This window comes from Muscardinus avellanarius (genome assembly GCF_963383645.1).
Source record: "Muscardinus avellanarius genome assembly, chromosome: 7".
Lineage (NCBI taxonomy): Eukaryota > Metazoa > Chordata > Mammalia > Rodentia > Gliridae > Muscardinus > Muscardinus avellanarius.
In genome coordinates, this window is record NC_137793.1 from 10,119,232 (window position 1) to 10,141,968 (window position 22,737).

The 22,737-nt window shown below is 44.3% G+C and overlaps 1 protein-coding gene across 3 annotated transcripts in view; it reads left to right on the top strand.

Moving 5' to 3' along the window:
* CYFIP2 (cytoplasmic FMR1 interacting protein 2) overlaps positions 1-22,737 on the top strand; it is a gene marked incomplete at both ends in the record, with an annotated part of 114,600 nt that overhangs the window by 86,274 nt on the left and 5,589 nt on the right. For all 3 annotated transcript variants that reach the window (XM_080698485.1, XM_080698483.1, XM_080698484.1), the window contains 2 exons: positions 17,054-17,126; positions 17,588-17,682. In XM_080698485.1, the coding sequence (XP_080554611.1) occupies positions 17,054-17,126; positions 17,588-17,682 (168 nt within the window). The remainder of the gene's footprint in view (positions 1-17,053; positions 17,127-17,587; positions 17,683-22,737) is intronic.

Genomic DNA, 22,737 nt, shown 5'->3' on the forward strand with positions numbered 1-22,737 from the left:
AAATGTTGGAAATAAAGTACACCAAATAGTCCATCATTTTCTCTAATCGTCAGAAAAGATGTCAACAAGGACTGTAGCCTTATCTGAAATGCCATCTTACAAGGAAACATCTCTTAGGACATACGGATTCACGTAGATCTTAAAAATTAACTTAAAAAACATTAGTAGTGTGTATTGGTTAGAAAATTTAAAAGGATATGGGAAAATGCCAAAAATTAAGTGAAAAAATCTTTTGCTCGTTTTTTTCTACTGTGTTGTCTGCTTTTTTTGTAATAGATTCACAGAGTTCTCTCCATCGTCTGATGGCTATATTTTCTCATTTTTATTGGGCAAACTTAATGTAGCCGTACTGGGTGCTGCCAAGCTAATTTAAAAGTGAATTTTATCAGTTTACCTTCCCATTCTGCAGTGTGTGAGAGTTTTAATTCCTTTACATCCTCATGAACAATTGAATTCGTCTGTCTTCTTAATCATTGCCCTTCTAATGGATGTGTCTTGATAGCTCAGTTATGGTTTTGACTTTCCAAAGATGCTGAGTCCTTTTCTCTGTGTTGTTGGCCATTTGAATGCCCTCTTTTGTCAAGTGCTATTTGACATTTATGCCTACTTTTTAATTGTTTTTGTTGTTTTATTGGTATTATATATTATGGACATATATTGCCACTATATTTATCTTTTGGTGAACTGTAGTTTTCAGGGGTTAGGATATTTATCTTTCCTTCTTTTTATAGTTAGTACTCCTGTGACTTGCTTAAAAAAAAAATCTTCCCTAAAATAATGAAAACATGTTATCTTCTAAAAGCTTTAGGCTAGCCTTTTAAAATTGAACAGACCTTTAAGTCTTTTTCACCTGGAATTGATGTTTATATAAGCTTCATGGAAGGCAGAAGTTCAATTTCACTTATCTTCATATTGAAAAGCCCTCCTCCCTCCCTGGTAGGGTTAGTGCTATGCTGAGTGTTTATCAAGTACCCATAAATGGTCTGGTCATTGTGGGCTCTTCATGGTTGCTGGGTCTAATCTGAAACAAATCAGTATTTGTTAAGTATGTGTTTATATGACTCATGGTGGTTTTGTTTTGTTTTGCGGTACTGGGGATGGAACCCAGGGGCATTCTACCTCTGAGCTACACCCCGAACCCTATTTTTTATTCTTTATTTTAAAACATGGTCTCACTGAGTTTCAAAGGGCCTCACTAAGTATCTGAGGCTGTCTGCAAACCAGTAATCCTCCTGTCTCAGCCTCCTGAATGCTGGGATTACAAGTGTGCACCACTATGCCTGGCTTGACTCTTGTTTTTAAAAGGAATTGTATAAACATCCAGTACTTCCTCTAGGAAATCCCAAGGTGGCTTTAGAGAAATAGGAATCAGCAAGTTTTTGTTCAGATTTCTGCGTGGTCTTGTAGACATCAGCTCACTGTTACACCCACCCGTCCCAGGAGAGGGCCCTGTTCAGACCCATGAGGGATAGCCGACCTGGATCCCTGGGAAGGAGGCTGCTGTCCCCCAGGACTTGTAGAGTTCTCTGCCTGTCTGTCATTTCTTCTCTCCTTGTAGTGAAATGGACCCAGGACACCTGTCAGTCATTTTGGAAGGTGAAGAGAATCTAATCCCAAACTTACTTATTCAGATGCTGGTCAGAACTAAGGAAGGTTCTAGATGCAGGAGGGCAGGTTTCTCATCCTTGGCACTGTGGACCCTGAAGCCAGAGGGTCAATCTTTTGTTGAACAGGATGGTGGTATATTTTGTAGGTTGAGTGCCATTTTTAAAGTGTACCACTAGATGGCAGTAGTATCCCCTGAGATATGACAACCATGGCTCCAGACAGGGCCTGATGTTCCTTTGGAAGACAAATTTCCCTGTGTTGAGAACCACTTACTTAATGCAGCTGTACACTTGGCAGATGGAAAACCCGAGGCCCCAGGAAGGTGCTGACTTTACCCAGGGCATGGCTAGTGCAGGAGTTAGGACAAGCAATTCACACTGAGTCCAACGATCAGTGACTTACTCGGGTACAAAAGGATGTGGCGCTGAGCTTTGCTGGGACAGTCTTGTGGTGGAAGAGGGCCAGCCCCACATCTGGCCCCTCTGGCTCCTGCTTCTACTTTATAGTCTCTTTTCTCTCATTTTTCTTTCCTTATTATACAACTGAAATAAATCCCTTGACAGGAAACCCAGAGAAGCAGAAAAAAAGAAAACAAAACAAAAAAAAAAAACACATGGTTGCACTAACATCACTGTTTGCTTTCCAGTGGATTTTTTTCAGATGTTTTCATGTTCTAATATAAATATTAGCTTATCTGACATAAAATTAGTAGTTAAGTTAGTCATAAAAATTATATTCACCCAGCTTAGAAGAGTGATTACTTCTGTAAGATAAAACAGGAGTAGGGTAGAAGATAGGGACTGTCACTTTTAACTTTACATTCTAGATTATTATTTAAATTGACTTTAGTGAGCCTGGCATGGTGGCACACGCTTGTCATCCCAGCATTCAGGAGGCTGAGACTGGAGGATAGCGGTTCGCGGACAGCCTCAGCTACTTAGTGAGGCCCTCTGCAACTCAGTGAGACAGTGTTTCAAAATAAAGACTAAAAAATAGGGCACGGGGTGTAGCTCAGAGGTTGACTGCCCCTGGGTCCCATCCCCAGACCTGCAAAAAAAAAAAAAAAGGCATTAACATATGACTTGTTCGGAATAAAGATTTTCTCTTTAAGGTTGTCAGGAGGATTCTTAGGCAACTCAAAAGGAAAGAACAGATCATTATTATTAAGTGCTGTTCATTTGTGCCCCTAAATCTCACGTTGGGAAATACTGACTTTGGAAGGCATTGGCATACACTTGGGGCAAAAGGAAAGTCGCTTTCTGGATGACAGTTTCGTGGTTGTAGATCTTTCCCAGTTAATCAGAAATGATTCTGATCCAGAACTAATAACACCATCATCAGCCAGGCATGGTAGCACACACTTTTAATACCAGTACTTGAAAGGCTGAGACAGGAGGATCGCAGGTTCTTGTCCAGCCCCAGCAACTCAGTGAGGCTTTCTGCAACTTAGGCCCTATTTAAAAAAAACAAAAAAAGAAAAAGAAGGCTGGGGGGTGTAGCTCAGAGGTACAATACCCCTGGGTTCAATCCTCAGTACCAAAGAAAATAAGAATAACACTATTATCTCCTTGACAGTTCAGTGCAGAAGGGAGCGGGTGGTAGTGAGGCACAGTAGTATAGCATTATTCTCAAGAGGCCCAGGTTGTTAAGAAAAGAATACACACAGCCCACACAGCCCAGGGTAAGATTCCATTATGGAATTACTTAGCGGAGGCTGCAGAGAAATACATGGAGGCCTCCTGGAGCAGGAAAGGATGGGGCACATCTCAGAGGAGCTTTCCCCTGCAACTTGAGCCTTAAAGGAATCGCTGGAAGCGCCCCTGGCGCCTCCCAGACCAAGGAGGGTCGTGTGGGAGTGGGGAGCCTGATTTCTTGCCTGTTGCGCGTGCCGTGCCCTGGCTCCTTGGGGTTTGACATCTCTGTGCAGGAAACGGCTCTGCTCGTACGTGCATCCATATAAGGGAATGTTCGGAGCAGAGGCCCCTGCTCGCCCGGCCCCAGCCCCCTCTCACCAGAGAAGCAGAGCAGGATCCTGCGGGGGCCTCGGCCTCTGGTTTTCCAGTTTTCTTCATTTTCCTCTCTTCCTGTTTCTGTGCTTGTCATATCATGAGAAAAATAAGGATTAGCGTGACTCTCGGTGACTCAATGGTGCTGAGTTGCACTTTCCCTCCTGAGCTCACCAAGAGCAACTTCTGCAGAGGGAAGGTTACGAATGAGGATGTGATTTGAGGTTTGGAGTTTTTGTAGCGCCCGCATATTATATCACACTTTAAAAATTTTATTATGGTTGAATCCTGGTTCAAAAAAAATAAAAGAAACATCTAGGAAAAACTGAAGATATTTTGGTGTTGTTTACATACTATATGATATCAAGAGGTTTTTGTTTTTACTTAGGTGATTTCAGTACTGAGGCCGTGCAGACAGATGTCCTTGTTTGTAGGATCTGTATTTAGGGCTTAAGTGACTGTGTCTTCCATGTACTTTGAAATGATTCCGGAAATTAGAGTTACAGCCATGTTATGGTACCGGTAAGTGGAGCGTATGAGAATATTCCTTGTCCTCTCAAGTATTCTATGGACTGAGAAGTTTTCAGAATGCAAAGTGGAAGGGGGAGGGAAGAAAACATCAGGAGTTCAAGGAGTTAAGGAGAAAAGGGGTCACTGAGCTAGCAGTCACGAGAATAAGGAGGAAGAAAAGTGACGAGGGTTCTCGTTTCTTCCCGCTGCTTCTGCTGGTTGGTAAGATTTATTCTTGGTCACGTATGCCCCAAAGCAGCTTCTGACCTCCTTTTTAAAATCTCCAAAGGTGTCTGCTAGCACTGAGCTCAGCCCTAACTTTTGCACGGACCATTTGTTTGATTTACCACCAGGAAATATCAGCTTAGGATCCCGGGAAAAGATAAAGGAAGCCAGGGAAGCTGGCTGGTCCCAATTAGAAAGAGGCCACAGGAACTTTGTTCATGGCCCTAAGACAACACCAGGCCAGCCACCCTCTCCCCATCGGCCTTGGCAGGAAGGCTCGCCTCCTGCTTCAGGGGCTTTTAGAGGAAAGCAAAAGACAAATAGAAGCCAATGATAGAGCTGGGCATGTTGGCACACACCTGTAATTCCCGTACTTGGGAAGCTGAGACAGGAGGATCTCAAGTTCAAGGATAGTCTCAACAGTACAGCAAGACTCTCAACAAACTAGCAGGACCCCGTTTCATAAGACAAAAAATAAAGAAGTGCTGGCGGTATGACTCAGAGGTAGAATACCTGTGGGTTCGATCCCCAGTACCTAACGAAGACACACACACACACACACACACACACACACACACACACACACGTAAAGAAACTGAGGTGTGCTGTAGGTCCGTGTCAGGGCAAGTCAGACTCTACTGCCCTGGACTTAAAATAGAAGCTGCATATTGCATATGGTCAGATGTCGATAGTATGTGTTACATAATAAAAAGAGATTATAGATTCTTACTTTAAAATATGTACTTTAATATTATGTATATAGAAGAAACTGGCAGTATGACTTCTAAAAGGTTATCAGTATTGATGCCTGCGTGACAAAATTACAGATTTTTTTTTTTCCTTTTAAAATAATTTGCCAGCCAGGTATGGCGGTGCAGGCCTGTAATCCCAGTACTTGGGAGGCTGAGACAGGAGGATCACAGGTTTGAAGACAGCTTCAGCAATGTAGTGAGATTCTCAACAACTTAGCGAGACCCTGTCTCAAAACAAAAAAGGTATATAACCTGGAGGTAGAGCACCCCTGGGTTCAGTACCCACCACCACAACAAAAAAGTGTACCTGTTTTGTTGTTGTTGTTTTGTTTGGGGAATTGAAGCTAGGGGCAGTTTTACCTCCATGCTATACCCTCAGCTCTTTATTTTAGTCTTTTTTTTTTTTTCAGTACCAGAAATAGAACTCAGGTTCATTCTACCTCCAAGCTACATCCCCAGCCCTAATTTTTATTCTTTATTTTGAAACAGGGTCTCACTTAGTTGTCAATGGCTTCACTAAGTATCTGAGGCTGTCCTTAAACCACGGTCCTCCTGTCTCAGCCTCTCCAATGCTGGGATTACTACCATGCCCGGCTAATCATTTTTTTCACTAAGTTGCTAAAGTTGGCCTTGAACCTGCCATCCTCGTGTCTCAGCCTCCCAAGTACTGCGATGACAGGTGTGTGCCACCACCTGTATTTTCTCATTTTCCCAAGGTGACCAAAAAGACTCAAACAACAAAAACGAAAGGAGCTAGAGTAGCTATTTTTTTAAGATATATCTGCTAACTTAGTTTTTTGGAGAGCCACCTTTGCCTAGAGACAGAATTAAGAACTGAATACGCAATTCCAAAAGAATTTGGCCTGTCAGGTAACACAAATAAAGTAACCATAATCTTATGGTTGGTGGTGATGGTTCCTGGAAATGAAGCAAACCTGCACCTATCACCACCGCCCTTACCTGACTCGGGACGGCCATGGGTGGCCGATGCGCAGAGCCTGACGCGGCGTGAGAATCCTCTCCTCCCACAGCAACCGCCACCTCTCGCGGGGGGTGACGCCTGAGCTGACCTCAGGACTACTGTCACTGAATATGGCGCCGCCAGGAAAATCATGAAAAGAATCCTGTCTCTAGATCCATTGCTTTCTTTGGAAGCGGCATCCTAATAAGTTGTTTTCAAAGAACAAACTAGATCCTCTGAAGAAAAAGGGAAACGAGAAAGAAAAAGCCACCATTCTAAGCAGTGACTCTGATGCCTACAGTGTGTTTGGCACCCACGAGGGTATGATGCCTGAGGAAATACGCCGTTGAGTAGCCACACACTGCAGCCCTGCGCGATGCTCTTTTGTTATCTCTGTTGGCTGAAAATGAACTCTCCCCTCCCCACAAAACCAAGCACAGACCCTGAGGAGGGGGCTTCACGACGGGCTGGGGTGTAGCTCAGTGGTAGAGCCTACCACGCAAGAAGACCCGGGCTCCATCCCCAGCACCAGAAACAAATAAATAATGATGGTATCCTCATCTCTCGGTGAGAGCAGCAGTGATCTGAGACCCCTGAAAACTGCCCTGTTGTCCGAACATTTTAGGCACTGGAGTTGGTATCCGAGATGACTTGCCTTCACTTGGCCGGACACACAGGCCAATATGGTTAAGCACAGCACACTGCCACAGCACACGTGCCAGCCAGTTCTTTATCACGGCAACATGGTGGAAGAATTGTAGGTCTTTGTTCCAATTAAGTGTCAGAGCCAGGTTTTATTTCCAGTGCACAAGTATGCCAATATCATATCCCAGTGATGTAGATAAACACAGCTCACTCTCTGGGCCTTTGGCTGTCCCCTGCGTACGTTTCCTATTCAGCCTCCACTCCCAGCACCTGCAGGTTGGCTCTTCTGTATTAATGACAGAGAGAATCAGGTGCTGCAGACGCTGCCCACTGAGCAGGTTCCAACAGGCCACTTGAAGGGTTTTATTTCTTTTTTTAATTTTTTGCTGTACTGGGGGTGGAACCCAGGGGCATTCTACCTCTGAGCTACACCCCCAGCCCAGTTTTTTATTCTTTATTTTGAAACAGGGTCTCGCTGAGTTGCTAAAGGGCCTAAGTAGCTGAGGCTGTCCACGAACCGCGATCCTCCTGTCTCAGCTCCCAAATGCTGGGATCGCAAGCATGCGCCACTGTACCTGGCTCAATTGAAGTTTTTTTTTTTTTTTTTTTTTTTTTTTTGGTGGTACTGGGGTTCCTGGAAGCCCTTCTACCTCCGGGCTACACTCCCAGACCTATTTTTACATTTTTATTTGGAAACAGGGTCTCCTAAGCCAGCGCGCGCGGCTGGCTTCGAACCTGCGCGATCCTCCTGTCTCTGCTTCCCAAGCGCGGGGATGACAAGCATGCGCCACCACACCCGGCTCATTTGGAGTTTTTAAATTAACATTTCCAACTTTGATTTGGTAGAGACACAGAATCCTCATACCTTCGTTCCTTTGATAAAGACTTCTGTCCCATCCAGGGCTCTAAAACCCAACAGGATAAGATTGGTCTAGAAAAGACAAAGCTGGACATAGCGATGCATACCTGAAACCCTGGGAGGTTGAGATGGGAAGGATCACAGGTTCAAGACCAGCCTTAGCAGTTTAGTGAGACCCTTAGGAACTTAGCAAGACCTTGATTTAAAATAAAAACATGAAAAGGGCTGGAATGTAGCTTGTAGGTAGAAAGCCTTTAGGTTCAATCCCCACTACCAAAAAGAAGAAACAAAAAAGAAAAAAAAGATAGGATTTTCCTGTAGGCCCAAAAGGACACTTGCAGAGGAGATCAGGCCTTGGTCAACAGGAGAATGCTGGGAGGCCAAACCCCCAGCTTATCACCCATTTCTTTATTTCATAAGAGGTATTATGTATTTACTTATGCTCTGCTTATATCCAAAGAAATATGCATGTAGTACCTTACAACTAAAGAACTGGCATCATTAAAGTTGAGACCGTTACACAGAATAAAACCAAGACTGCCTCAAGAGGCCAAAGGAGAGGGTATGCTCCAGGAGTCTATCGCAGCATGATTTCAGTCCCTTCACATCCTCTGCTATAAAGAGCCCACTTTTGGAGCCAGGTGTGGTAGTGCACACTGGTATCCCAGCAGTCAGGAGGCTGAGGCAGGAGGATCGCAGTTTGCAGACAACCTCAGCTACTTAGCAAGGCCCTTTGCAACTCAGTGAGAACCTATTTCAAAATAAAGAATAAAAATAGGGCTGGGATGTAGCTTGGAGGTAGAATGCCCCTGGGTTCCATCCCCAGACTCAGAAAGAAAAGAAAGAAAAGAAAAGAAAGGGAAAGGAAAGGAAGGAAGGAAGAGAGAGAGAGAGAGAGAGAGAGAGAGAGAGAGAGAGAGAGAGAGAGAGAGAGAGAGAGAGAAAGAGCCTATGTTTGGAGTCTACCTATGGAGCTAAGACTCAAATCAGAAATGCTGATTTGAGTCTTGGCTCCATACTTGGTAGCTAGGAGACTCTAGGAAAGTTACCATGTCCCCTGAGTTTTAGTTTCTGTGCCTAAAAACTGCTGGGGCTAAGTGCCTAACTTGGGGGGTGGAGTGGGGTGGTGGTGGTGGTGGTGGTGGTGTGTTTGTGTGTGTGTGTATGTTACTAGGGATTGGACCCAGGGAAATTCTGCCTCTGAGCTACACCTCCAGTCCTTTTTTATTTCTTCTTTTGAAACAGGGTCTTGCTAGGCTGCTGAGAATCTCATTCAACTTTGGAGGCTGCCCTCAAACCTGCAAAGCTTCAATTTCAGCTTCCCAAGTACTGAGGTCGATCTCCCGGCCATCATTTCTTCATCCTCCCTCCCCACCCCAACTTCTTTTATTCTGCACACACTTGGTCAGATGTCCACCTCTGGAAGGAACTTAGAGTTTGTTCTCCTCCTCCCCATCCCCAGAGCCCTTGGGTTGACGACATCTGCTGCTGCACCAAATCGACTCCATTTTATCTTCCAGACACAGCTGTCCCGGACTCTCTTTCTCCCTAGGATGTATGCTTCATTAATATCCAGTCACCGCGGAGTCCTACCTGGTGTTTCCTGCAGCACCCAGGCTTCTGGGGTTCTGGGGACCTTGTCCTGCTTGTGTCTGTGATTTGGGCTGGCAGATCGCAGAGCAAGATTGATAGCTATCTGATGACCTGAAAATAGTCTGACATGAGTGACATTCCTCCCTTCGTCTGGCTCCAGAGGTGGCCTCTCTCCACTGTTCAGGTTGTGTGCTAATAGACACAGGGACCCAGAGCATGTCTGTCTCCCTTCCATCTCTCAGCCACTTGCACCTCTCTTTCTCTGCTCTCATAGAGTCAAGGGAGGTGAATTCCTGGAAGGAGCTGTTCTCCCTGAGAAGCACTCCCTGCACACACCCACGTGCTTATGTGGATTTCCTTGCCTCTGGGGTCAGTTTCCTCCCTTGTACTCACGATTCCCAAGTCCAGATTTACACCCCCCAACTCCACAGGGGCCTCAGACCCCATAGCCAGTTGCCTTTTGGCTATGTTTCCTGGGGTGTCCACAGACATTGCAAGTTCACCTTGCCTGAATCTGATATCTGCTCCCTGCTTCCTAAAAATGCACCACATCTTCTGACTGTGAACAGAATTCATCATTGTGGGCATCATCCCACCTGGCACATTCATGTCCAGACATCTGGTCTACCGCACCTGTTCCTTTCTCTTTTCTTGGCCCCTACTACCAATCCCAACTCCCTTGCTTAGACTGTTCCAATCCCTTTCCCTTTCCTACTCCTTTATCTCCCTTCTAGCCAGAAGGGGAGGATCTGATCACACTGCTTTTCTGATTGCCCAACGTTGGACCAGGGAAATGTCCAATGCCTACTGGGGCTTGCAAGATCCTTTCTGCTCCGCCTCCTGCCTGCTTCTCTTCTCTGGTCTCACTTCCCTTCCCAGACAGTGCAAGCAGCAGATGGCCGTAGCCCTCAGCCCCGGCCCGCCCTGCTCTCTTTGCTTCCTGCCTTTGCAGGTGCTGTTCCCACCCACCTGTCTAACACCTCTGATGAGTGCCTCTGCTCAGCAGTCCCTTCTCCAGGAAGCTTTCCCTGTCACCCTCCCCAGAGCCTGAACTAGTGTCCATAATGCTCAGGCCCACCCAGCTTTAACTCTTATCCGTGTATTTGTTCTCCTCGGAATCCTCAGCTTTGCAGACCAAGGATCACGTCGGCCTCGCATCCCATCCTGTATCTGCCACTTTGCAGAGAACCTTGAGATTAGTGGGGACCTGCTAGTTGTTGTGTGAATGAGTGACGTAGTTTCTGCTCAGGCTCTCTCCTGGTTAGAATGAAAGCATTCAGATGTTGCTACCTCTTTGATCTCCAGACCAAATCACTGGGTTGTCCACATTCTTCTCGCTGGCCTCTCCTAGCAGATAGAATGCATGCAGGTCACAGACAGAGTGGTCTCCCCAGGAATATTCTCTCAGTTAGTGTTTGCAGGAGGTATGGGTCACTGTTCTGTCTGCAGATTGGACAGTCTGTGCTTTGGCTAGAGAACCAAGGTAGCAATCCACATCTCATGGAACCCAGGTATATTCTACCGCTGAGCTACACCCCAACCCCTTTTATTTTTTGTTTTGAAACAAGGTTTCACTAGGTTGTTGAGAACCTCACTAAGTTGCTGAGGCTGGTCTTGAACCTGCAATCCTCCTGTCTCAGTCTCCCAGATACTGGGATTATAGGCCTGTTGCCACCATGCCCAGCTAGGTCACTGTTTTTGTTATTGTTTTCTAAGTTTAAAGAATGTTAGTTGCTGTGACCAAAAAACAATAAACCAACAAATGATACAATAATATCAGATATGAGCACATTTAAAAACTGTCTCAGGTGGTAAAAGTTTAAGTGATTTTCTCCCATTTCTATTTCTGATCATTTTGCATTTTTTCCATAAAGTGTATGTATGAGAGGAGAACTATTTCAAACTTCCTTACTGTGCTTTCTGTTGCTATAACTGAATCCTTGAACCTAGGCAGATTATTAAAAAAATAATTCATTTCTTACAGTTCTGGAGGCTGTGACGTCTGAGGACAGAGGGCCACTTACAGTGAGGGTCTTCTTGTTGGTGGGGATTCTGCAGAGTATTGATGTGGCACAGGGCATCACATAGCAAGGGACTTGATTAAGAGACAAAGCCAGACTAGGGGTGTAGCTAAGTGGCAGAGCACCTGTCTAGGATGTGCCAAACCCTGGGTTCAATCCCAGCACCTAAGAGAAGGAAGGAGACAGCCAAACTGGCTTTTATAACAGACTCATTCTGCAGATAATCCATTATTCCACTAAACCATGAGTGGATGAATCTCTTCACCAGCACATCAAGAACCAGTCAACTCCCCAAGGTCCTACCTCCAAATACCATGAACATATGACCTTTGGCTTTTGTTTTGGTGTTTGGTAACATTGGGGATTGAACCCAGGGCTTCATACATGCTAGAAAAGTGCTGCACTGCTGAGCTACGCCCCGAGCCCACAACTTTGGGGATTGAGTTTCAACATGAGTTTCACTTGATGACATTAAGACCACAGCACTTCCCAAAGTTTGGCAGCGTGGACTGCCATGGGAAGACACCGGGTTGAAGCCAGATGGCCCCAGGTCTGTCAGCTTTGCTGTTATGTAATACCCATGTGAATGTGGTCAGGAGACATCACATCGCCCAGCACCCCAGTTCCCTGTCTGCTGGATGGAACAGTAAGCACTACCTCCCAGGAATGTTCTAAAAGGAAAAGCAGGTGGTGGGTATCAAGCACCTGGAACATAGTTAAAGTACTCATTGCTTCTGCTTCCCTGAAGAACAAAGCAATTATATAGTTACAGACTCTCTGTGGGAGGACAGTTGGAGACCATCTCATCCAACCTCTTCATTTTTGTTCCTTTTAAATTGTTCTCAATTGCACATGTTAACCCATCGGAGAATACAGATGAGCTTCCTGGCTTCCCTGCACCTCTCCCCACCCACACCGCCATCCCCAGGGAAGCCTGTCGTGTTCTATCTCTTCCCGATTCTTCTCATTATCTCCACAACACACAATACAGGACAACCTCTATTTCCTGATTAGAAACTAAAGGTGATACTTATTGACTCCCTAGTTGGAAAGATGAGATGTTCAGCTCATTTATCTCTCTCCTCTCTCTTCCTCTCAGTATTTGATTATAGTACTTATTGCTTCTCTTATTTCCCCTAATCCTAGATAATGAAATTACACCTCAACTACTTCTTCTATTAATGCTATTTAGTATCTGGCTCCTTTCCATGAAAGACCAAAAGACTGAAGAAATTAACATGGCTGAAGCTTCCACCTCCCGTCAGCTACACTTTCATATCATAGCTGTGTTTTTAAATAACATTTATATTTTATTTGGCATCTATGATGTGTACTTACGTGTAGCCAAAAACACCAAATACAAACAGGTACTTGCCTTAAGCCTATGCAAATATCGGTCCTGGTGGACCAGGTGGCATGTGAGGATTTCATTTCCTTCTCTGATTTCAGCAGCAGGACTCCAAATAAGCATCTTATTTTAAAATTAGGAAGAATACATTGCTTTGGGGGCTTTCCTTCGCTCAAACTAAGTTTTTGAAGTAATATAGCTTCAAAACTATAGAAAGTGTAGTAAATACATACGAGCAGAGAAACAGGAAGGGGAGGGGAGTAGGACAGAGAGTTTAAAGCCCGTGAAAATCCCATGATGTGGAGCATTTGCTAAAACTATCTCAAGCGTGGCATGGTGGCGCACAACTGTGATTGCAATACTCGGGAGGCTGAGATAGGAGGATTACAGGTTTGAGGCCAAGCCATAATAACTTAGTAAGACCCTGTTTCAAAATTTAAATAAAATAAAATAAAAATAGCTGAGGGTATATCTCAGAATTGAATCCCCCTGGGTTCAATTCCCAGGACCAATAAGTAAGTAGATGAGTAAGTAAATAAACCTCCTACAAAGTGGTCAGTAAAGTTGAAGATAGAATAATTTCCACTGTAATAAGGAGAAACAGCCAGGCCTCTATGGGAAGATCAAGGATATGAACGATTCTGTTCAAAGTTTGAATTCTCAAACTTCATGCTGAGACAACTTTTTGCCCACGTGATCATTGGGCATTTACTGTCTTCGAGTCATAGTGTTCACCTTGGGGAATAAAATATGGTAAAGAGTGGGCGTGGTTCCTACTATTACAGAGGTTAAATGCCAGTGGAGGAAGGTAGACATCAGTCAGATAGTCACTTGTACAAGTGTATAATATAGACTGGGCTCAAATGCTAAAGCAAAAACTAATTTGATTCTCTAAGGACATTTAACAAAGGAACCCACATAGGCAGGGAGGTATTGAGGAGGTCAGAGAACTGTTCTTGAAAAAGTATTTTAATTGAGATATGAAAGAAGGCAATTTACTAAGCAAAGGAGTTGGGGGGAGAGAGGAATCAGGACATTCAAGAAAGAAAGCAAAGCTTCTGTGATGGGTGCACAGATGCCTGTTCAGGTTCAAATAACAAGAAGCTGTGTTGGCCGGACCACAGCTCAGTGGGGGTAGGGAGAACACAAGAGGTAAGGCACCCGTCGGTGGCCTGGGGGGTTCTCGGGCAGAGTGGATGCTTCCATGGGGATCCTGTAGCATAAGGTTAGAGACCAGCCTTTATCAAGGTTCCCACCGTGGAAGCATTTTATATCCTTCACCCAGGCCTCTGGGTTTTTAGTCTCAGCTCATGAATGCTGAACAAAGTGTAGCAGAGTGCGTGGCCACCTCGTTATGCAAATGACCACAGAGCTCTCTGGGACCTTCCAGACAGATGCTCTCCTAGGAAACCATAGCCTTCTCTCCTTCCTCACCTTCATGAACTAATAGTATCGCAAAGTGTAGAACCTAGAGGAAGCATGCCAGAGGGACACCCCCCAAGAGCCTCTGGGCAGATAGTTTAAAAGCTTAGGGCGCTCAAAGCAGGTAAATGCACCTCTCTTGCCTCCCAAGAAGAAATGTGAAGCAGCAGCTCGTCAGTAAAATGCAAAAGCCTTGCTCTTGTTGTCGAGGAGTCACACTCTCCTAGCTATCTTCCAGAGTGCTCCAGAGATCACATGGCCCCATGAACAGAAAGAAAGTCGGTAGTTCATGCAGCTGGCGACCCTCTCGTCAGAAGACATTTCTAGGAGCAGCCAAAAATTTTGGAAGGGAGAGAGATAGGAAAACTTGGCAGTGGGGCTAGGTGTACTAGACCTTTTCTTACCACAACTTAAATTTTAGTAGCTCCCCATTATATTTAAAATAAAATCCAAACTTGATTCTAGGCCTACAAGGCTCCACATGATTTGGTTGCTCCCTATTAGGGCCTCATACTGTGTACTACCTATGATTCACATCATCGCTCTATTTCAGCTTATTCCCTGCCCCGGGGCCTTTGAACAGGAGGGCCCTTACTGCCATTTTTTATTCAGATGTCACTCCCTCCTAAAGATTTTTCCTAACCTACTCCTCACTCCCAGTTTCTCTATAGCCTATTACCCTATTTTTTTACATCACTACTTGAAATCTCCTCATTTGTTTGCTTATGTATATCTTCATCAACTAATATTTAAATTCCGTGAGGGCAGAGATCTGGTCTAACTTGTTGAACATCATATCTGCAAAGCCTAGAATAGTACCTGGTGCTTAATAAGTAGTTGTTAGATGAATGTATGGGTAGATGTGATAGCGTTCTCATACTTGGAAGGTTGTCATGTGGAAAAATAAATTAGTTGTTCACCCAAGAAATATCTACAGGGCAAGAAATATTCATTTAGTAATTATTGAGAAACTAGTATGTGCTATGCATGTAATAATAAGTTATTACTGGGAATGAAACAAAACTAGAGATGTCATCTCTAGCTTCAAGGAGCTCATGATGTTGTGGTGATTAGTGAGGAAAGAATCAAGAGATCTGAGGACCAATAGGTCATAGGCTAACTAAGAGGTGAAGAAGAAGAAGAGCGTGGGTTTAGGCGTGGGAAGATGAGCAGATGAAGATGCCATACTTTGAGCGAGGCATTGCTACAGACACAACAGACATCAGAAAGACAATAAAGATGTACAACAAACAACTCTATGCCCATAAATTCATGGAGCCAAGTCCCTCAGGGACCCAAATCCTCAAAATTTACTCAAGAAAAACAAATCAATCTGAATTGCCCTGTATCTATTAAATATTATTCTTAATTATTAAAAAAATCTAAGGAAAACTCTGGATGCATATAGTTTCACTTATGAATTCCATCAAACATTTAAGAAACAAATTCCACACAATCTTCCCCAGAAAAACAGAAGATAAACTCTTCCTAACTTGGGTATTACCTTAATACCCAAACCAAAGATATTTTAAAAGAAAACTACAAATCAGAATCTCCATGAATATGGAGGAATTATTCATAACAAAATATTAGGAAATAAAAGTAAGCATTTGACAAAAAAAGGATAATACTAGCCAGGTGTGGTGGCACATGACTGTAACCCCAGTACTTTGGAGGTTGAGACAGGAGGATCACAGGTTCGAGGACAGCCTCAGCAAATAGTGAGACTCTCATCAACTTAACAAATCCTTGTTTCAAAATAAAAATAAAATAGGGCTGCAGGTATAACTTGGAGGTAGAATGCTTCTAGGTTCAATCCCCAGTGCCCCAAAAATAAAATAAAATATAAAGGATAATACACCACAACTAAATGGAGTTCAGTCCAGCAGTGCAAGTCTGTTTCATCATTCCAAAGTCAACCATTTCAATTCAACATATGAATATGGGAGAACAGTATGTGTCATCAACAAGCCAAGTTTTCGGGTTGTGTGGTCCTTACTGGTCAAGAGAGAAACAGCCTAATAAAGAAAAGAGGTTAAGTTTCCCCTCTGATGAAGAGACTAAAAACTGCAAACAATTAGGTCAGTGAATTTAAAGGGTCTTCTCTCTCTCTCTCTCTCTCTCTCTCTCTCTCTCTCTCTCTCTCCTATCTTCAAAGACTGATCTGCAATTTTCAAAAAGGAGTTTAGGGGTTGGGGTCCCCTCTTGAACAGCTGGTCCTGCAGGGTCCCAGGATATGAGGGTTCCATCCATGCCCGGGGTAGAAGCCAAGGGTACTTAGAGTCCTGACTATTTCAACTACTTAGAATCCCAGAACATCAGACTTGAAACGGAACCTGGACCTCACCTAATCCACATGCCCACCACTGAAAGAAGAGGAAGGGCACCCCAGTGGAGAGGGGCCTCTTCACAATCCTTCCCTCCCTTTTTTTCTAAAGTCCAGTCACCACGAGCCAGTCCCAGAACTATAAGCCTGTTATATCTTCTCTTTTGCCCTAATCATACTTCTTCCTTCAACCACTGTGGTGTATGTTGACTTGTAAGCTTACTTTTATGCACGAGTCCCTAGAAAAAAACTGTCTGTCTTGGGTTCTAGTTTTTTCTCCCTTGCTATATCTGGTATGTAGAAAAATAACCAAGTCAGACAGAGCCCCTTACAGAGTCTCCCTGGATTAATACTGGAGGATCAGCTGGGCCACTTTTCTCGATCCTACAGGCCTTACAACCAAACACAAAGTCCGGGGTTCATCATCTCTGATCCCCCTATCATTCGTCCTAACTCTTCAACTAATTCCACATAAGGCGATAGAGGAAAATGTACCACGCTCTCATTTTGTGCCTGGTAGCGTGCTCCAAGCCTATGCATTTTCTCATTTGATCCTCACAGCGACCCTTTGAAATTATTACTGTCTTCAGCCTCACTTTGCAGATAAATAGACTCAGAGGAACTGGGTGATTTTGCAAGGTCCTACCGCTTGCAAATAGAAGAGTCGGGATTCAAACCCGCTTCTGGCTGGCTCTGGTGCTTGAGTTTTTAGGAATGAAAAATGTTCCTGGTTTAAAATGAAAATTGTTTTCTGTTTTTTTCCCTCCACGTCTGCAGTCTCAGGAGGAAGTCTGTGATTTGCTGCACGCGGCACCCTTCCAAAACATCTTGCCCAGAGTGTACATCAAAGGTAAGACGCAGTAGCCGTGTAACAGGCTTGTATTAGAACTGTGTGTTGCTTCTCGACCCCAGTGAACCCAGGTCTGATGTCAGCAAGGGAAAAGCCTAAAGTTTCGGCACCTATGGAATAGTGGCAGAATCGTGGAATTAGCCACCCCAGGGATTGTTCCTCGATCCTTCTATTATCCCTGGTATGTTGCTGCTATCTAGCCTGGCTTAAAATTCCTCAAGTGACAGGAAACTCACCACTTCACAAGGTAGATGGTTCCATGATCAGACAGAGCTCACCGAAATTGTTTCCTTGTAGTGAGTCCTGATCACAGTTTCCAGAGCCAAGAAGAAAGTTCCACTAGTTTGTTTAAAGTCTGGGAACACAGATAGATAAATCATCCCAGTCTCTGAGAGTTTCCCCTGCCCTGGCTGCCTAGGGTACGCTGAGTCTCCTTTTTTGCCCTCCTGCTCTTTCTGCAGAGGGGGAACGCCTGGAAGTCCGGATGAAGCGCCTGGAAGCCAAGTACGCCCCGCTGCACCTGGTCCCCCTGATAGAGCGGCTGGGGACCCCTCAGGTATGACCTGGTGTCACAGCCCCCAAGGACCAAGAGGAACATTAGCGCATTTGGCCCAACCTCCTCATTTTACAGATAGGGAAACTGAGGCCCAGGGAAGGGAGGAGAGTGTCCAGTACTCTCCTGACCACTCGGTCTGGAGTGAGATTTACCCGACACTTAGCTCTGTGTTCTTTCATCTATACCCCAGATCATGTGTCCCGTCAAGAAGGAATGTAGCCAGCTACTTTAAACAAGGACTCGTGACACCCTGGTAGGCAGCAAGAATCACTCCACGCCATCTGTCAAAATGACAAATGACCACTTCGCACACTCTGGGTGCCCACAGTTTATTTCTGTTTTTTTTTTTTTTTTTTTTTGCTAGAGAAACGCCCCCAGGAACAGGAGATGCTTATGGTAACTTTGCTTGCTAAACTGAAAACTAGAAACCATCTAAAATGTCCATCCATAAAGCAGTGATTACATAAAAGATGCTAGAGTCGTCTACATGCCACATATTTGTATATTCCACTTTTAGTTAATAGATAATGAAGAGGAAAAATTGGATCTAAATGTGTCTATCTATACGAATAGATCACAAAGAACACATCGTTGGGTGCATAAAGCAAGTTGTGCTAGAGTTCACACAGTGTGATGCTTTGTTTTTTTTTAAAAACAAGGCACACACCAGCCAGGCCTGGTGGCACATCCTTATAATCCCTGGACTTGAGAGGCTGAGACAGGAGGCTGATACTCCCAGCCTCAGCAACTTAGCAAGAATCATCAGCCACATAATGAGACCAGTTTAGAAGTTAAATAAATAAAAAAAGGCAAGGGGTAGAGCTGAGAGATTGAAAGACTCTGGATTTAATCCCCAATACCAAAACAAACAAAAGGCACTCCTCAAAGCCATTTAAGTAAAACTTTTCCAAAAAATATCCTGCAGGATACGTACTTAGTTCTTCGTCATGGCAACCCTCTGAGGGAGATAAGGAGACAGATTGGGTGGGCGCGCTGAGGAGAGGACCCAAAGGTGACTTCAGCTCCATCTCTAACGAGCTGATATTTTCAAAAGCTGAATGGGCTTCTTTGTTAATTCTGTGATTGAAATACATTTTTAAAAACCCACACCAGTTGTGAACAGGGAGGTGAATGAGACAAACCTCTTGCCTTCATAGCGTTCGCAGACTCTGCAGGGCCGGAGGAGGGAGGTAGGGGGCAACAGAGGCATGCGCTCTTTCTCTTCAAATTGACTTAAGCAAGCTTTGCCCTTGGGGAGCCAGCCAGGGGAAGAAGTTAGGGTGAGGAGGAACGGGACACCAGGGCGCAGCACGACCAGGCTGGTTTGTTTTGCCGAGAGGATTTCGGAGTTAAGTCCACACCGGAGCTCACATTCTTCTCTGGGGTTGACACCAGGGTCAGAAGACCCATGTGACCCCTGTCCTCGAGGAGGCAGAAGGTGGCCTCTCTGTGAATGTAGCAGGTATTTGGAGCACCTTGCAGATCCTCGTCTGCACGAATGTCACACCAGGGAAGCCGCTGAGCTTCTACTGAAGCAGTGGCTACAAGGCTAAGCAGTGTCGGGTCTCTGACACACTGCAGGGAGAGCGCAGATGCTCTGGAGCCCGCACGTTCTCTTTTTTGGCTTCCAGAAGTTGGACAGAGGGGATCCTCAGAATGATTTCCTTTTAGGGAGAAATCCCCCAAGCCAGCCACATGTAAATATGTCTGCCCAACTACTGGTATCATCATCCGACAAGAATCCAGCTTCCTGGAGCCCAAGGCTTGGCATGTGTTTCCACTTAGGGGACTGAAAATTCCTTCCCTGTTCTGGTGAGCACCATTTTCTCAAGACTGATAGGAACTCGCAATTTGTCAAATGCTTGCATATTTAGCAAACAAAAGTCTGGACGTTCTGTGAGAGAGGAAATGTCAGCTTTATGTCTCTCGTTTCTCAAGGAATGTTCTAAAACTAAGAAGAAGTTGTCCTGAAAGTAGAATAGGAATTACCAGAGACGAGGAGGGGGAGCCGTTAGGGTACAGGAAGGGTCGACAGATATGACCAGTGCCTGCTGTGTGCAAATACCTCAGAGAATCCCACTAATAGGCCAAGGGATATGTGTTGCTAAAAACCTAAGCAAAAACAGACAAAACCCTCAACAATCCCATAGAACAAAGAAATGTTAATAAAATATTAACTTGCAAGCTAGCTGGGGTTTCTCCTCTGCTCAGTCTCAAATAGCATCTGGGTCAGTGCCGGAGGGGAACGTGGGGCATTATTAAAGCAGAGAAGTTTGAGCTGCGTTGCATCTTTCTCATTGGATTCTGAGACACGGCGAGGTGACCCAGTTTGCTGGCCAGCTCCGTTTGTAGGAAGAACACTCAGGAAGCAAAAGACAGTGGGTGTTGGCCAAGCTCTACCCTAGAGTCTTGGCATGATCTGGTAGAAACCACTTAATTTCTCAGTCTCAATATGCCCATTCATGAAATGGGATAATCACTATTTTACCTTCTTCATTGAGTTGCCTTTCTTGATTATTTATAATAAACAAATAATATAGGAATCCCCCCAAAATATAAAGCAGAATGTTGAGATACCCTTAATCAAGGGTATTAAATATAATCAGAGTACTTCATGCAGAAGTTTATTTCAGAGAGAGAGCCCCACACACACACTATGTAGAAAAGAAAAGAAATGGATAGAAACAATGTTAAATATTCTTCCTTGGTTATAGCACCAAGCCATAAATTGGGATATTTGTAGCAAACAATTTATAAAACACTTTTTCAATGCAAAAAGAAAACAATATACCAGCTGGACATGGTGGCACATGGACATGGTCTCAGCCTCCCAAATGCTAGGATTACAAGCGTGCACCACCACGCCCGGCTTATTATACGTATTTTGTGTATATTATATCATGGTGGTGCATGCCTGAAATCTCAGCTACTTAGGAGGCTGAGACAGGAGGATTACAAGTTCAAGACCAGCCTGAGCAACTTAGGGAGACATGTCTTAAAGAATAAAAAGAACTAGGGATGTAGGTTAGTGGCAGAGCACCCTGTGTTCTGCCCCAGCACAATAGTGTGTGTGTGTGTGTGTGTGTGTGTGTGTGTGTGTGTGTGTGTACTAACACAGAAAAGGTATCAGAAATACCAATAGCAATTATCACCAATAGTAATATAGCATATATATATATATATATATATATATATATATATATATACAGAAAAAGTATCAGAAATTACCAATAATCAGTGAAATGCAAATTCAAAAAATGTGGTATACATTTTTACTCTCAATTTGAAGAACTCTTCTGAAGGATAGTAGAGCTTTGATGAGGATACGAGGAGCAGGCTAGACACAGGCAGATGTCCAGCTCTTCTTGGGACTCATCTGCCACTAGCCAGCAATACTAATACGATGCAAATTTTGTCAATACACACATCCATATACCTGTGTAGACACAAACCATACACCAAAAATTTTAAGGAGCTCATCTCTGGGCAATGGGGTTGCTAGGGAACTTTTATTTTCTTTCTTATGCCTTTTAATTTTTGTCCCAGATTTTACCCTGTGACTATGTATTATGTTTGAAGTCCACAGAATGAATGGTGAGGGAACCATTCCTTTGGAAGAAACAAAAGTCTGGCTGGAGCTTGACAAATTCAGTTGCCAGTTTTGTTTTCTAACCCCCCTGCCGGGTTTGTCAGCCCTGAGAACTGATTCAGACTAACCCAACACACGGTAGATTAGTTAGTGAGCCCAAGCTGTGTATTAATTTACTAGAGAGAATATGCATGGCTTGAGAACAAGTTTGGGTCCTTTATTTACTGACATCTCTCCTGTACTTGCCTCCCCCATCTTGTTCCCCCTCACCCCCCTCTCTTATGTGGGGAACCTTTTGGGGGAACCACAAGAGCAGAGTAAGAACCAATAAAGAAAATAAGAACAGAATAAAGCACAGGGTTCAAGGTTGTTATTGTTTCTTAAGAGGGAGATTCTTCTAGCTAACTGTGTCACCTTGAGAGGTCTCCCCTCTGCCTATGAAATCGAATCAAGTCACCCCACATCAGGGCCCCTTGCCTTTTGTGTTTAAGATGCACATTGGCAGAACCTTCTCCAACTCGTCTTCTCCCCAGGCTTATTGCACTTTGCACTTTACAGATATGGCTGGGCGTAGTGGTGCCAACCTATAATTCCAGCTACTCAGGAGGCTGAGACAGGAGGACCACAGGTTTGAAGCCCGCCTCAGCATCTTAGGAAGACTCTCAGCAACTTAGAAAGACCCTGTTTCAAGTAAAATATAAAAAATAAAAATAAAAAGGCTTGGTATATAGTTTGGGAGGTAGAATGCCCCTGGGTTCAATCTCTAGTACCAGAAAAAGAAAAAAGATCCATCTGTCAGTGGTTGTCATGACAACCACACTGGTGGCCCACGTTGGCGGTAAGCTCGCGCATTGTGCTTCCTGATTTATTTCCTTCCATGGATTCCTGGGGAGCCTGACCTCTTTTGGAGCCTCCAGGGAGGGTGCTTTTCAAGGAAAGGTGAGAAAAATATGTCCCAGCCATTTGCAGAATGGGCTGTGTGGGAAATCTCCCAACAGGAGCTGAGCCCCTGAATCCCTGGGGGTCCCTCGGTCTCCAAAACCAACTCCCTTCAGCTTGGTTCCCAGAATAGAAGACCTCGCTTCGACCTTAGCTGTTAATAGTGTGCTTTGCACATGGCTTCCAGCACCTTTGCCCTAGATATTTTTACTCATAATGCATACATCGGCGTGTCTTGCCCAGTCTGTCCAGCCGCCAGATGGCTGTAGCAGTAACAGACTCAGAGAAGCCAGCTTTAATTATTAACACACATCATTTGCGATTGTCAAGGAAGAACTTCTAAGTAGAAGAAATAATTCCGTGAAGTCAGTGGCAATTTTTTTAATTTAACATATTGCTGCTTTTTTATATCCCACCGTACAGAAGTATTTACAGGAAAAAGTACAAATCTCGCCCGTTTCTCCGAGCCCATCTGCTTCCTCAACTGATTTTAATCTTTTCTAAAACGTCGCTGCGTACAAACACCC